The following is a 17,413-nucleotide window of genomic DNA, read 5'->3' on the forward strand; positions in this document are numbered from 1 at the left end:
CACTCTAACCTCAAAGATACCTTCCCCTACCTTACCCCTACCTACAGTACCCTCTGTTATTATTGAGACTACCTGTTGTTACCTTACCCCTACCTACAGTACCCTCTGTTAATATTGAGACTACCTGTTGTTACCTTACCCCTACCTACAGTACTCTCTGTTAATATTGAGACTACCTGTTGTTACCTTACCCCTACCTACAGTACCCTCTGTTAATATTGAGACTACCTGCCTCTACCTTACCCCTACCTACAGTACCCTCTGTTAATATTGAGACTACCTGTTGTTACCTTACCCCTCCCTACAGTACCCTCTGTTAATATTGAGACTACCTGCCTCTACCTTACCCCTACCTACAGTACCTTCTGTTAATATTGAGACTACCTGTTGTTACCTTACCCCTACCTACAGTACCCTCTGTTAATATTGAGACTACCTGCCTCTACCTTACCCCTACCTACAGTACCCTCTGTTAATATTGAGACTACCTGCCTCTACCTTACCTCTACCTACAGTACCCTCTGTTAATATTGAGACTACCTGTTGTTACCTTACCCCTACCTACAGTACCCTCTGTTAATATTGAGACTACCTGTTGTTACCTTACCCCTACCTACAGTACCCTCTGTTAATATTGAGACTACCTGTTGTTACCTTACCCCTACCTACAGTACCCTCTGTTAATATTGAGACTACCTGTTGTTACCTTACCCCTACCTACAGTACCCTCTGTTAATATTGAGACTACCTGCCTCTACCTTACCCCTACCTACAGTACCTTCTGTACTGTGCCCTCCGTAGTTATTGCTTCACTGTCAAGCATGTTTTCTTCTTTTGGCTCTATGCTCCAAAAGTTTGGATTTAAAATCATGACTTTGAGGTTGTCAGCTTTAATTTTAAGGTATTTTGATCCATATCGGGTTATAAATAACAGCGTAATGTGTAATAAAGTAGTGAAAAGTTTAGTATTCTCAGAAAATCAGGCACGGGCTGAAAATCTACGTTTTTACATTACATTTTTTATTAGGGGGCAGGAGAATTAACGAGGAAGAAACTCAAATTAACTTTGAGCGCTTTAATTCGAATTTTTACGTTGCAATCAGTAACAATAATTTTTCATGCCATGAGAAGTAGCGGATCCGACCAAATAGGTTCTGGAACACATCAGTCCAAAACAGAGAGGTGCCGGATCCTGTTCCCGCAGGATCCAGCTCAAATAAAGCACTGATGATACAAGTAAAACACATTAACACATTACCAAAGATCTGACTTTAATAACTTGTTATTCAGTACATTTTCAGTGGTGGAAGAGACCCTCCAGAGTTGCTGCAGTGTGTGTTCTACTGGCTGTGATCATAGGCCTGTGGGATTCCTGTAAGTTAATCGTTTTTTATTAACCTGTTTGGGATAGGGGGCAGTATTTTCACGGCCGGATGAAAAAACGTACCCGATTTAAACTGGTTACTACTCTTGTCCAGAAATGAGAATATGCATATTATTAGTAGTTTTTGATAGAAAACACTATAAAGTTTCTAAAACTGTTTGAATGGTGTCTGTGAGTATAACAGAACTCATATGGCAGGCAAGAACCTGAGAAGATTCCAAGCAGGAAGTGGCCTGTCTGCGAATTTGTAGTTCTTCTTTCTTGTCCCTTTCGAAACTACAGTATCTCTGGGGTTACGTGGCACTTTCTAAGGCTTCCATTGGCTCTCTAAAGCCTTCAGAATGCAGATTGAGGCGTCTCCTGTCTCTGGGCAGAGTATAGTAGCACAGTTTGTCAGTGGTCTGCCTGGTGACTAAGAGATTGGAGATGCGCGGTCCCGCGACCATGCTGTTTTTTCTTTTCCTCTTTGAATGAATACACTATTGTCCGGGTTGGAATATTATCGCTATTTTACGAAAAAAATACCATAAAAATTGATTTTAAACAGCGTTTGACATGCTTCTAAGTACGGTAAAGGAACATTTACAATTTTTTTGTCTCGATATGCGCTCGCGCGTTACCCTTTGGATAGTGACCTGAACGCACGAACAAAACAGAGGTATTTGGACATAACTATGGATTATTTGGAACAAAAACAAAATTTATTGTGGAAGTAGCAGTCCTGGGAGTGCATTCTGACGAAGATCAGCAAAGGTAATACCATTTTTCTAATAGTAATTCTGAGTTTTGTGCGCCGAAGTTGGCAGGTGTCAAAATAGCTAGCCATGATGGCTAAGCTATGTACTCAGAATATTGCAAAATGTGCTTTCGCCGAAAAGCTATTTTAAAATCGGACATAGCGATTGCATAAAGGAGTTCTGTATCTATAATTCTTAAAATAATTGTTATGTATTTTGTCAACGTTTATGATGAGTAATTTAGTAAATTCACCGGAAGTTTTGGGTGGGAATGCATGTTCTGAACATCACATGCCAATGTAAAAAGCGGTTTTTGGATATACAGTGGGGCAAAAAAGTATTTAGTCAGCCACCAATTGTGCAAGTTCTCCCACTTAAAAAGATGAGAGAGGCCTGTAATTTTCATCATAGGTACACGTCAACTATGACAGACAAAATGAGAAAAGAAAATCCTGAAAATCACATTGTAGGATTTTTAATGAATTTATTTGCAAATTATGGTGGAAAATAAGTATTTGGTCACCTACAAACAAGCAAGATTTCTGGCTCTCACAGACCTGTAACTTCTTCTTTAAGAGGCTCCTCTGTCCTCCACTCGTTACCTGTATTAATGGCACCTGTTTGAACTTGTTATCAGTATAAAAGACACCTGTCCACAACCTCAAACAGTCACACTCCAAACTCCACTATGGCCAAGACCAAAGAGCTGTCAAAGGACACCAGAAACAAAATTGTAGACCTGCACCAGGCTGGGAAGACTGAATTTGCAATAGGTAAGCAGCTTGGTTTGAAGAAATCAACTGTGGGAGCAATTATTAGGAAATGGAAGACATACAAGACCACTGATAATCTCCCTCGATCTGGGGCTCCACGCAAGATCTCACCCCGTGGGGTCAAAATTATCACAAGAACGGTGAGCAAAAATCCCAGAAGCACACGGGGGGACCTAGTGAATGACCTGCAGAGAGCTGGGACCAAAGTAACAAAGCCTACCATCAGTAACACACTACGCCGCCAGGGACTCAAATCCTGCAGTGCCAGACGTGTCCCCCTGCTTAAGCCAGTACATGTCCAGGCCCGTCTGAAGTTTGCTAGAGAGCATTTGGATGATCCAGAAGAGGATTGGGAGAATGTCATATGGTCAGATGAAACCAAAATATAACTTTTTGGTAAAAACTCAACTCGTCGTGTTTGGAGGACAAAGAATGCTGAGTTGCATCCAAAGAACACCATACCTACTGTGAAGCATGGGGGTGGAAACATCATGCTTTGGGGCTGTTTTTCTGCAAAGTGACCAGGACGACTGATCCGTGTAAAGGAAAGAATGAATGGGGCCATGTATCGTGAGATTTTGAGTGAAAACCTCCTTCCATCAGCAAGGGCTTTGAAGATGAAACGTGGCTGGGTCTTTCAGCATGACAATGATCCCAAACACACCGCCCGGGCAACGAAGGAGTGGCTTCGTAAGAAGCATTTCAAGGTCCTGGAGTGGCCTAGCCAGTCTCCAGATCTCAACCCCATAGAAAATCTTTGGAGGGAGTTGAAAGTCCGTGTTGCCCAGCGACAGCCCCAAAACATCACTGCTCTAGAGGAGATCTGCATGGAGGAATGGGACAAAATACCAGCAACAGTGTGTGAAAACCTTGTGAAGACTTACAGAAAACGTTTGACCTGTGTCATTGCCAACAAAGGGTATATAACAAAGTATTGAGATTAACTTTTGTTATTGACCAAATACTTATTTTCCACCATAATTTGCAAATAAATTCATAAAAAATCCTACAATGTGATTTTCAGGATTTTTTTTCTCATTTTGTCTGTCATAGTTGAAGTGTACCTATGATGAAAATTACAGGCCTCTCTCATCTTTTTAAGTGGGAGAACTTGCACAATTGGTGGCTGACTAAATACTTTTTTGCCCCACTGTAAATATGAACTTGATTGAACAAAACATGCATATATTGTATAACATAATGTCCTAGGAGTGTCATCTGATGAAGATCATCAAAGGTTAGTGCTTCATTTAGCTGTGTTTTGGGTTTATGTGACATATATGCTTGCTTGGAAAATGGCTGTGTGATTATTTTGGGCTATGTACTCTCCTAACATAATCTAATTTTTTGCTTTCGCTGTAAAGCCTTTTTGAAATCGGACAATGTGTTTAGATTAACCTCTCTGGGCTAGGCGGGACGAATTCGTCCCACCTACGTAACAGCCACTTGCAGCCTGTGGCGCGATTTTCAAAACCTTAAAAATCCTATTACTTCAATTTCTCAAACATATGACTATTTTACAGCTATTTAAAGACAAGACTCTCGTTAATCTAACCACACTGTCCGATTTCAAAAAGGCTTTACAACGAAAGCAAAACATTAGATTATGTCAGCAGAGTACCAAGCCAGAAATAATCAGACACCCATTTTTCAAGCCAGCATATAATGTCACCAAAACCCAGAAGACAGCTAAATGCAGCACTCACCTTTGATGATCTTCATCAGATGACAACCCTAGGACATTATGTTATACAATACATGCATGTTTTGTTCAATCAAGTTCATATTTATATCAAAAACCAGCTTTTTACATTAGCATGTGACGTTCAGAACTAGCATACCCCCCGCAAACTTCCGGGGAATTCGCTAACATTTTACTAAATTACTCACGATAAACGTTCACAAAAAGCATAACAATTATTTTAAGAATTATAGATACAGACCTCCTCTATGCACTCGATATGTCCGATTTTAAAATAGCTTTTGGTGAAAGCACATTTTGCAATATTCTAAGTACATAGACCAGGCATCACGGGCTCGCTATTTAGACACCCGGCAAGTTTAGCACTCACCATAATCATATTTACTATTATAAAAGTTTGATTACCTTTTGTTGTCTTCGTCAGAATGCACACCCAGGACTGCTACTTCAATAACAAATGTTGGTTTGGTCCAAAATAATCCATCGTTATATCTGAATAGCGGCGTTTTGTTCGTGCGTTCCAGACACTATCCGAAATAGTAAAGAAGTGTCGCGCGCATGGCGCAATTCGTGACAATAAAATTCTAAATATTCCATTACCGTACTTCGAAGCATGTCAACCGCTGTTTAAAATCAATTTTTACGCCATTTTTCTCGTAGAAAAGCGATAATATTCCGACAGGGAATCTCCTTTTCGGCAAACAGAGGAAAAAATCCCAAAGGCGGGGGCGGTCGGGTCATGCGCATAAGCCCAGTGTCCCTTGATCGGCCACTTGAGAAAGGCAATAATGTGTTTCAGCCTGGGGCTGGAATGACGACATTCTGTTTTTTCCCGGACTCTGAGCGCCTATGGACGACGTGGGAAGTGTCACGTTAGAGCAGAGATCCTTAGTAAATGATAGAGATGGAAAAGAAGTTCAAGAAATGGTCAGACAGGCCACTTCCTGTAAAGGAATCTCTCAGGTTTTGACCTGCCATTTGAGTTCTGTTATACTCACAGACACCATTCAAACAGTTTTAGAAAATGTAGGGTGTTTTCTATCCATATGTAATAAGTATATGCATATTCTAGTTACTGGGTAGGAGTGGTAACCAGATTAAATCGGGTATGTTTTTTATCCAGCCGTGTCAATACTGCCCCCTAGCCCTAACAGGTTAACGAGAGTCTTGACTTTAAAATGGTGTAAAATAGTCTATGTTTGAAAAATGTTAATTATTGCATTTTTGAGGTTTTGTATTTCGCGCCATGCGACCCCATTGGCTGTTGGCTAGGGGTTCCGCTGGGGGAACGGGGTTCCGCTGGGGGAACGGGGTTCCGCTGGTGGAACGGGGTTCCGCTGGCGGAACGCTTAGATGTAAGAAGTTTTAAGCATTTGTAGTCAATGTTGTGATAGTTACACATTTTGATTGACTTTTCCCTTTTACAGATGCAACTGCAGAGCGAGACCAGCTACAGAATAGTCTAAATACCATGACCACAGAGAGAGACCAGCTACAGAATAGTCTAAATACCAGAACCACAGAGAGAGACCAGCTACAGAATAGTCTAAATACCAGGACTACAGAGAGAGACCAGCTACAGAATAGTCTAAATACCAGGACTACAGAGAGAGACCAGCTACAGAATAGTCTAAATACCAGGACTACAGAGAGAGACCAGCTACAGAATAGTCTAAATACCAGGACCACTGAAATGGACACGTTGATGAAGAGTCTGAACACTACAACTATGGAGCGTGACCAGCTACAGAAGGAGATAGAAAGACTGAACTGGGAGAACAAAGGTAAATGTGTGCAAAGGGCCCCCTTTTTATTTGCTTGCTCATCCACAGTTTCTGTTGTTGTCCTGTTACCTCACACACAAGCATATTCAATAAGTAGTATTTGCCATGGCAATTAGGACCAGAAACAAATTAAATTGACGGGAGCTTTGCCTTTGCGCTCAACACACACCACAGGAGATCAGAGGTCATCAGAACTACCTAGAACTCAGATTGTTTTATTTTTTAGGGGGTAGATCAGCTTTAATGTTGCAGATAGATTGTGGCTTCCATCAATGTAATTGTCTGCACCATATACAATCCCTCAAATATATTTTTTGTAAATATATACAGTATGTAAAATATATACATGCATAGATGCATACATACGTGCATACACACTCTACCGGTCAAAGGTTTTCGAACACCTACTCATTCAAGGGTTTTTCTTTATTTTTACTATTTTCTACATTGTAGAATAATAGTGAAGACATCAACACTATGAAATAACACATATGGAATCATATAGTAACCAACAAAGTCTTAAACAAATCCAAATATATTTTCTATTTGAGATTCTTCAAATAGCAACCCTTTGCTTTGAGGACAGCTTTGCACACTCTTGGCATTCTCTCAACCAGCTTCATGAGGTAGTCACCTGGAATGCATTTCAATTAACAGGTGTGCCTTCTTAAAAGTTAATTTGTGGAATTTCTTTCCTTAATGCGTTTGAGCCAATCAGTTGTGTTGTGACAAGGTAGGAAGGTATACAGAAGATAGCCCTATTTGGTAAAAGACCAAGTCCATATTATGGCAAGAACAGCTCAAATAAGCAAAGAGAAACCACAGTCCATCATTACTTTAAAGAAGTTACTACATGAAACCATGTGTTATTTCATAGTTGTGATGTCTTCACTATTATTCTACAATGTAGAAAATAGTAAAAATAAAGAAAAACAGCCTGCTTGGATTTTGTCAAAAGGCTCCTAAAGGACTCTCAGACCATGAGAAACAAGATTCTTTGGTCTGATGAAACAAAGATTGAACTCTTTGGCCTGAATGCCAAGCGTCATGTCTGGAGGAAACCAGGCACCATCCCTACGGTGAAGTATGGTGGTGGCAGCATCATGCTGTGGGGATGTTTTTCAGCGGCAGGGACTGGGAGACTAGTCAGGATCGAGGGAAAGATGAACGGAGCAATGTACAGAGAGATCCTTGATGAAAACCTGTTCCAGAGTGCTCAGGACCTCAGACTGGGGGCGAAGGTTCACCTTCCAACAGGACAACAACCCTAAGCACACAGCCAAGAAAACGCAGGAGTGGCTTCGGGACAAGTCTCTGAATGTCCTTGAGTGGCCCAGCCAGTGCCCGGACTTAAACCCGATCGAACATCTCTGGAGAGACCTGAAAATAGTTTTGCAGCGACGCTCCCCATCCAAACTAACAGAGCTTGAGAGGATCTGCAGAGAAGAATGGAAGAAACTCTCCAAATACAGGTGTGCCAAGCTTGTAGCGTCATACCCAAGAAGACTCAAGGCTGTAATCACTGCCAATGTTCAACAAAGTACTGAGTAAATTGTCTGAATACTTATGTAAATGTTATATTTGCGTTTTTTATTTTTAATACATTTGCAAAAATAAAAATGGTTTTCCTTTGTCATTATGGGGTATTGTGTGTTGATTGATGACGGGGGGAATTTTTTTTTTAAACATTAAACACTCTCCGAATGCACTGTATATAACATTCTATTGGTTGCATGAATGTTGTGTAATAATTAAAACTTTAAAACGTTTTTTTTAATCCAGGGTCGTTTTGTGTATCAGTTCATAAACCATGTACCATGGAATCGGTACATCGAAAATCTCTTCCCAACGTTGGTTTTAATTATGAGTAGAACAGACATTTCCATATATTTCTGTTAGCTGCATGTGTAACAACTCCAGTCCTATTTCTATAATGTATAAAGATTATACCGCTTTACATTTTTTTCCCAAAAATATAGCATTTTTAATCAATTAGTATGTTGGAGTTTAACCATAATATTTGGATTAAACTGAAATTGCAACCAACTTTCGATGGCTTGTTTAAAAAATAGCGATATTTTGGGTTTCATTTCATTTTAAAATAACCAAAAGTGAGAGGTTGTAATCTGAATAAAGGAAAAAATGCCATTCTTGAACATGGGGTGAGACATTTGTACTAATTTGCTGGAGAACCAGTTCAGATTTAAGTATAACTTTAGTATGACTGAAGCCTTTAGTGAGAGGTTTAATGTTTTTAATATTTAATCATTTCTGTTCTCCGAATTCATATTAATTATATAAATAGGCCCCTGTCAAAAATAGTAAATGTCAATCTTCTAGGTTCCTGTCCTGAAGGATGGAGAAGGTTTGGCTGCGGCTGTTACTACCTCTCTACTGAGAAGAAATCCTGGGAGAAGAGTAGACAGGACTGTCTGGAGAGAGGAGCAGACCTGGTGATCATTAACAGTGAAGAGGAACAGGTGAGAGACAGAGAGCTACTTTATTTATTAGTCCATCATGTATTATTAACAATGCTTTTTACTGTGCCACAACAGACATTCATCAATGGGTTTAAATCAGTCAGTTATGTCTGGATTGGTTTGACTGACTCTGTTACTGAGGGGACCTGGAAATGGGTTGACGGCACCCCACTGACCACCCCAAGGTAAGAGACTACTGATCTAATAACACTGACAACAGTGGAAGGTGTAGGACTGATTATCTGTGTTGTTCATACTTTAGGTTCTGAGAGAGTGGCCGGCCAGTCTAACTGTGTTGTTCATACTCTAGGTTCTGAGAGAGTGGCCAGTCTAACTCTGTGTTGTTCATCCTCTAGGTTCTGAGAGAGTGGCCAGTTTAACTCTGTGTTGTTCATAATCTAGGTTCTGAGAGAGAGGTCAGTCTAACTGTGTTTTTCATACTCTAGGTTCTGAGAGAGTGGTCAGTCTAACTCTGTGTTGTTCATACTCTAGGTTCTGAGAGAAAGGTCAGTTTAACTCTGTGTTGTTCATAATCTAGGTTCTGAGAGAAAGTTCAGTCTAACTATGTGTTGTTTTTACTGCAGGTATTGGTGGAGTGGAGAGCCTGGTGGTGGTACGTACCAGAACTGTGGGGAAATCTATTACATATCGTCAGGCCAAGGAGTATGGAGGGATTTGGGATGTTCATTTTCACAAGAATGGATCTGTGAGAAATAGGCTTCTCATAAGTACTTTCTCCGCACTGCTGATTAATTAACTCTACTGTATGTTAATGATGGTCTGAAGACTGGTGGGATTTGATAGAATGGTACTCTGAACTACAGGTAGGAGAGAAACGAACACATGCACACATACACGCACACACACACACACACACACACACACACACACACACACACACACACACACACACACACACACACACACACACACACACACACACACACACACACACACACACACACACACACACACACACACACACACACACACACACACACACACTGATCTGAACCTGAGTCTCCCACAGGAGAAACCAACTTCTTAATTAGATAAGGAAATTCCCTCTTGGGCTGAGAGCTGACACTGATTTTTGAAGTCGCAGGTTGGGCTACCGCATCACGTGACCAGGAGCAACATGACTGACTAATGTCTGCTGCACAAGCTGACACACAATCATGTATTCATACTGTATGCCAAACAATGTGTATAAATAGGGGTATAACATCTGGAATGTAGAAGGACAAGACACCTCTCTGCCTCTTTAGGAGAGAGAGTGAATTTTACCGTGTACATTTTAAAGGTCTACTCCTAAACTTGAAGAAAGAAAAACTGGTGTAAATAAGATGTTGTGCCTTTTAAGACAGAGTGAATGTTACTGTTTACATTTTAACTCATATCTTGTTAACTTCCTCTTTGTGGAGGCAGCACCAGAATGAAGGGTTGGATCATAAATAATCATCAGTTATCAAAACAGTGTCTAAGGTTTTGTTACTAAACTAACTGGGACTACTCATTGACTTGAGTAGGACAGGTTGCAATGGCAATGGCCAGTGCAACAAACAAGTCACGACCCCTGGTGACCTTTAATACAGGTAGTGATTAGATTCAACTGTTTTGAAAAGCAGAAATTATTTAGCAAGCGAATCTAGTTGTTTAATTGTTCTATTATATTTCAGAGGGAGAGAGAGAATCCCAAATGATACCTTATCCCCTTTGTAGTGCATTCCTCTTGGTGAGTAGTGCACTATAAAGGGAATGGGGTGTCATTTGGGATTCTCTCACAGCCAGAGAGTTAGGCAGAATACAGCTTACTCACGACTCACCGTGGCCCAATGGAGGCCCGTTGAGACTCTTCAGTTGGCCATCCCAAGAGCTGGGTGACAAAATCACAACAAGGAAAACAAAAAGACTATCCAAACCAAAAATAACCTGGTTGGGAGGCTACTTTCATATAGCTTCTCTGATCAGTTATCACCTGTCAATCATCCACGCCTGAGAGCAACAGGGTTGGGGTCAATTCCATTTAAAAAAGGAAACACCACGTGTACGTTTAACCATTTCTTAGAAAAGATTACAATGCATAGTTCATACTAATATTTACATATTTTAAGTTTGCTGAAAATAAACGCAGTTGACAGTGAGAGGACATTTCTTTTTTTGCTGAGTTTATGAGCAGTTTGGGTGCGACCACAGTATGTGACCTGTGTTTACAATCAGCAGGAATCTAGCTATGTGGGAATTACAGTGAGCATATCAGCTATCTTCATCTGCACAGATGAGCTAAATTACTTTTTACAACTGTTCCTCTGCCCTGTTTCTGCACATCTGCTAACTTTCACATAGATAAGAGGATGTCCTTTCTACAAAAGGAGAGAGCCAACTCTGTTCGTTGGGCTTTTCAACTCTGAACTATTTCAGTGATTGTTGATTGCTCCATGTTTGTAAACCTTATAATAAAGTTGCTGTTAGAAGAAATCTACAGTCTCTTTCTTCTTTAGAATGTCCACCAGACAGGTGCAGCAAGAGACACCAGCGCATGTTTGCGCGTGACATCGGGCATCGAGGCCGCATGTGTAGAACTGGTCTGTAGAATAGACCACATGTAAGTACAGTGTGAATCCAATTGGCACAATATCCGCTGATGCCACCACACTCGGGTTTCTTTTATGAACTGGCTTCACTTAATATCCATTCAGTCAATTCAAGAAATAAAGAGAAATTCCTATTCAACATTGTTTCTCATAGACAACTCCAAATTCCAATTTCAACATTCTCATTACATAGACAAGCTTTGAGGTAAATGTATTTCAGTTTATTCACTGTATTGAATGGAATTGACCCTAACCCTAGTGCAAAATCCCTTTCTGGCAAAATCCCTTTCTTAAAGATCCAGTCCTACAAGAACCTGGCCCTGGCTGATGCTGCCCCCTAGTGGTAGAATGTGAGCAGTGGGAATAGACTATGGATTCGTCCTAATCTCCTTTCCTCCCGACAAGTTTAAAAGCATTCGATTGGTTTAGGCATAGGCTATAGAACAAGTTTCCATACCAGGCATTTCCTTTCCAATCAAAGAAGGGAAGTGAACAAGTGCACACTACAGGAGAAGGGAGATATTGGCACGCACACTTTGGCGAAATCCACATATCTACCTCCATTCCTAACATCATTACACTGCATTCCATACTAAATTATTATTTTTATGACAATTACAAAATACATTTATGCGATTGAATGTGGCAGAAAAATGGTTTGATAGCATTTCTGTTGTGAATGTTAGTTAAAAAGTAAACAGCAATATGACGTAGATGGAGAAAGTAAACCGCATAGTAGGTCAATTTGCCCAACAACTAAAGCGTTCTTCTCCGCTGTTTTGGTGCCCTGGATACCACACTTTGAACAGCGTGAAGCGAACCAGTACACATGCGCAGATACCGTGTATGACTGCGAAGTATTGCATCTCGTTAATCTCAACATCTCCGGTGCTACTCGTGGCATTGTCATTTCGCTGAGTCTACCTGAATGTGTTATATATTCCTTGTGCCAAAATTAATTGAAGAGGGAGGTCTGGATAGGACTTCATGGCATACAGAGGGAGTTTGGGAGCGGGTTGATGGCACCAGTGGTGGAAAAAGTATCGAATTGTCATAAGCCTACTTGAGTAAAAATAAAGATACCTTAATAGAAAATGACTCAAGTAAAAGTGAAAGTCACCCAGTAAAATACTACTTGAGTAAAAGTAAAAAAGTATTTGATTTTAAATATACTTAAGTATCAAAAGTGAATATAATTGCTAAAATATTCTTAAACCCGCCAGGGCCTTGGTCACTGATCCATCTGGAGCTGTATTATTTGGAATAAACGTACAGCAATGACCCCCCACCATTCTACAAAACCCCGCCATTCTCTGCCAATAACATATCGAGAGCCGACCTATTTTGCCAAGTCATGAGGGAGGTGGGGGATAACTGGTCAGAGATTCCCTTTACTGCATCTCTAGTCTGGTTCACGAATCGCTGTTGGTTATAATAAATATAATTAATCCAATCCACATTTTTATTTATCGTCACCCACCAAAAGAACGTAGTGGTAAAACCTTCCCCTATTTGATTCATAGCTTTGTATTCATCTGGAACTCCCCTGGGGATGCCAATAGCATCCATCTAGACAGGGCTACATCCATCCTGGTCAAAACTTCTCCTATGTCTACGGTTGCCTCCCATATATGGCCTCTGATGACTAATTCTTAACTGGTTTGACCAATTACACCGGGGCGCATTTACCTAACCACCCTTTTGGTAGTGTCTGTCGTATGCGTCCTTTATTGGTACAAGCCCACCACACATCTGTTACAGGAGCTGTAAGGTTCAGGATCTTCTCCTGTGTCTCTGAACCTAAGTCGGTCACATTAACTACCGTTTTACAACCATGGAAGTTTCCCACATTTCGAGTGCCATTCAAATGTTTATAACTTCTTGTCCTTGACCATCGGTATGGGGAGTCGCTTCTTGTTTAGTCACTACCTCTGCTGAAATCTTAGTTTCAGGTGTTAATTTATTCTGATAAACCAGAATGATTGTCCAGACTATGATGCAGCTCAGGGTCCCCCATATTCCCAAAAACCGCCAACCCTCTCCTGCCCTCTCCTGCCCTTAGCCTGTCTGCTAGGAACCACCCCATACTCACACCTCTACGAGCGCACACAGTGATGATAGGTCTGGGTAGGGAATCTTCGTTAATAAGGAGGTAACCCCCGGACCCTGTTGGTTCTTGGTTCTGCTCCCTAACTTGTATGTGGTCCTACCCTTTTTCAGTGAGTAACGTAGACCCAAGTGGCTCTCTCCGCTATTCTAATGGCAAAGGTGGTGGTTAATAAAACCTGGTATGGACCTTCCCAGCGAGGCTGCTTCCAGTCTTTTCTCCTCTTGGATTGAATCCACACCCAGTCTCCTGGTTGGATTGAGTAAATCACCTTTTTCTGTATTTCACCTATGGGACACAAAATAGTTATACACTATTTGTTGCGTGTGTGTATTTGCAAACCCTAAGGTAAAAACAAACAAAAACTTGCCAGGCCTTTTCAATTTGGTAGTTTATGGCCTCTATCTCACTCACTCTCCCTAAGATTATAGCCCCAGGAAACATTCCAAAGAGAGACAATGAAAACTCAATTTTCCCAGAAAAAACACAAAACACTTTGTCAACATTCATTATACTACACCGATTCAGAAACCCAAAAGTTAACTACAATAAAACCTGATAATAATGATAATTTCACAGTACTCCCTCAAATCATTAATCATTAGTTTTAAACCTCCTCAATGTTTAAATATACATAATTTAGCATGCGCTACCCTTAGACACAATTATCCTGGTATCATTACTATCTAAATGTAATAATTTTTCCTCTGTCGCAAATGTAGTACATTTCTCCTATGTCTCCTTAAACATACATACTTTAGGTGACTTCCAACCATCCCGGAAGAAAGATTCCTGTTGTTTAACAAATCTTAAATCTTTAAAAAGTTGGTGGTGTCTCATCTCCATATCTCTCTGCTCTCGCTCTCGTTGTCTATGTCTCTCTCTTTCTCTCTCATCCTTGAGAGGAGCTCGACACTCTTGGGCCAGATGTCCTGTTTTGTCACAATTAAAACACTTTCTATCGTCTGATCCTGTCCATTTTTTCCCTTCTCCCTTAAGTATCTTCCCCTTAAAGCCTCCTTTATGGTTGTCTGTATTTACCCCAAGAGTTACTATTAAATACTATGCTCCTTTCTGTTCTTTCTTTTCTAACTTTGTTCTTTCTTCTCTTTTCCTTTCCTCTCTTTTATGGACCTCGGACAACCACACCCTAGCGTTGTCTAGCCCTTCCACTAGCTGTCTTTCTACTCTGTCCCCGCACACCTTGTGCATTTGTCTTATCATGGTTTCTAGACGTCCATCAAATTCGTACTTTTTTTTCCTTCCATTTTGGGCCATAATCTACATTTCTTTTACCTTTCATCTCCATGTATCTTTCATCTCCAGTAAATTCTGGAACCTCTTTTGAGGATTTACCTCCCATTATTGGTTAACCCTTCTCGTTGTTACTCTCAAAGAAAATCAGAATAATCACTCTTATGATATTTTAATAGATTATTAGGTCTCACACATTAACTCGTTAATCAACTCTATCTGTTGGTCGTAAGGCTCTAGTTTCATGAGACAGACAGAAATCAAATTAAGTTGTTTCTTATGACTCTTGACTGATTAATATATCTATCTTTCACATGCCAGTAATAAACCTTTCTCCTTCCTTTTTTTTGTTATCTCTACCATCTCCTTACTTGTAAAATATTTTCCCTTGGACTTTATTATTAGGTGAGACTTGATTAGATCTATGATTACTTTGAATTCTTGGATTGTATTATTAGATGCGACTTTTGAGCAGATCTATGGTTATATAATATGCCATTTAATTATCCCTTTAACTGGAGCAACCGTCTTTTCTTACGCAACCTATTTTATATCCCTTCCTTCGTTTAAATAATCATTTAATTACCCTATTTAGAATAGAAAAAACGTCCTTTCTCACATGACCTATTTTAAATCCCTTCTTAATAATCGGCCTTTTTACTCTCAGACCACAAATATTAAGTTAGTTTAGTTATGGTAGTGCACTATTACCTCAGGTCTTTGCGGACCTGTTCCTTCCTATCGATTTTGGTCAATACACAATTATAAAAACCTGCTTGGTGAATCTGTTTAGAATAATTAAGTTCCTATTATTGATTGATTCTAAATATTTAGAGCATCATATCCAAGATTTGTATAATTATTCCCCCCCAAATTCGGGAATAAAGATTTACTGACCTTTGTCTTGTAGACTGGGAAAAGCAATGTAGATTGGATCTCGTCACCGTCTCTGTCGACCTTAGGTATATGCCGGCCTGTTATGGAACCCCAATGTCAGGGGACAGGTCGTTCATTTACGGGTCTATGACCCGCCCGTGCACGGTTCTCGGTGCGTTACCTTTGGACGACAGGGACAGATATTGAGATCCGGCTCGAAGGACCAAATTGTCAAGAGAATTTCTAGGTTCTCAAGGTTCCAAATGAACTATAATTAATCTACTCCGATCTGTATCCCAAAGGGTGTAAGGCTTTGGTTAATATAGAAACAGACATAGTCTCAATCTACAATAGTCAGGATCTTTATTCACGAGAGTTCTGCATAAAAATGAGGACACATTCTTTTTATACACACACACACACACACACACACACACACTTACTTAACTTCAGGCTACTCTTTGTTCAAACAAACAGTATCCACTACTGACCACACATTCCAGGTTGTTACATATATCACCTATTCTTAGGCAAGCATCACAGTTTTTCATAGTTACTCCCCTAAATAGGTTGGGGGCTATATTATCACAAGTCTAGTTGTCAGTTGGCCTGGAATATCTCAACTACCCCCAGCTCAACACACAATGGCCTAGTCACACACATAAATTGTATTATGACTCTAACACATTATTATAGCCTTATAATCCTAATACATTTCACAAAGTACATGGTTTCTGAGTGGAATACTTTAGTCATTATACAAATTCTTCTATCAAGTTGGCAGTGTGATGGGAAGTATAAGCCAATTTGAAAGAATAGTTTCAATAGAATGTGTTGTTATTCTCTTTGAAATATGTTTAGACATTTGTATTAAGAATAATTGGTAAAAGTAATAATTTATCATGTAGTTAATGAACTGAACTAAACTGTTGTTCTGATCTGTTCTTTCGAGGTTATTATGGGATAATTATACTGGATGTTAATATAAATGTACATTCTGCCAATGTTGATGTGTGTTAAACATTTTTACTTTGAGTGATAGGACCAATTTGAGTCACTGAGCAACGTCATTCTAAATTTTGGTTTGATAATTAATTGGGTTTTTAATTATGATTTGGAAACTGAATGATTTTTTGAAACTGAAGGATTGATTTGAATTTAGTATGCTAATAACTATATGAGTGAAGCAATTAATGTATTAGGGATTGATTGTTTTGATTGCTGAACTAAAGATGTTGACACTATTCTCAGTATGCCCTGGTGAATGGAGAGGGTGAACTCTGATCTGGAGAGTGAAACTGATCCAAATCTATTTGATCTGTAGGCATTGCCTTATTAATAGTGGAATCATGATGCTTGTCAATATAACTATTTGTTCAGCACTTTTGAAATGTACAGTGACAAAATTCAGAACATGGGCCGTTCTTACAGTGTTCTCCCTGTACTCCAAGTCAGAACGGTAGGATAAATAAAGGGGACGTATAAGCAGACAATGAAAGGTCTTACAATATTCAATGATAACATTTCTCTAAAACAGGCTATAGGATACATGTGCATCACCAAGTCAGAACAGTAGGCTAAGTTATGAGGGGGAAAGGGACCACATTTTTAGAGCGATGCACATGGTCTACTAACAGCTTACTACACAACATACACTTAGTATTACTTAGCTACAGTATACATATCTCCCTGGCATATTACATAATTTATGCAACAGCATAC

The 17,413-nt window shown here is 39.8% G+C and overlaps 1 protein-coding gene across 1 annotated transcript; it reads left to right on the forward strand.

Annotated features, from left to right (window-relative positions):
• Positions 1–6,164: 6,164 nt before the first annotated feature.
• LOC106577284 (C-type lectin domain family 4 member E) lies at positions 6,165–9,766 on the forward strand. The gene is made up of 4 exons (XM_014155224.2): positions 6,165–6,380; positions 8,721–8,860; positions 8,936–9,045; positions 9,445–9,766. Exons 1-4 carry the CDS (start codon positions 6,290–6,292, stop codon positions 9,575–9,577), a joined length of 474 nt encoding a protein of 157 aa, XP_014010699.1. The 5' UTR covers positions 6,165–6,289; the 3' UTR covers positions 9,578–9,766.
• Positions 9,767–17,413: the final 7,647 nt, after the last annotated feature.

The sequence above is a fragment of the Salmo salar genome, chromosome ssa08, assembly GCF_905237065.1.
Source record: "Salmo salar chromosome ssa08, Ssal_v3.1, whole genome shotgun sequence".
Lineage (NCBI taxonomy): Eukaryota > Metazoa > Chordata > Actinopteri > Salmoniformes > Salmonidae > Salmo > Salmo salar.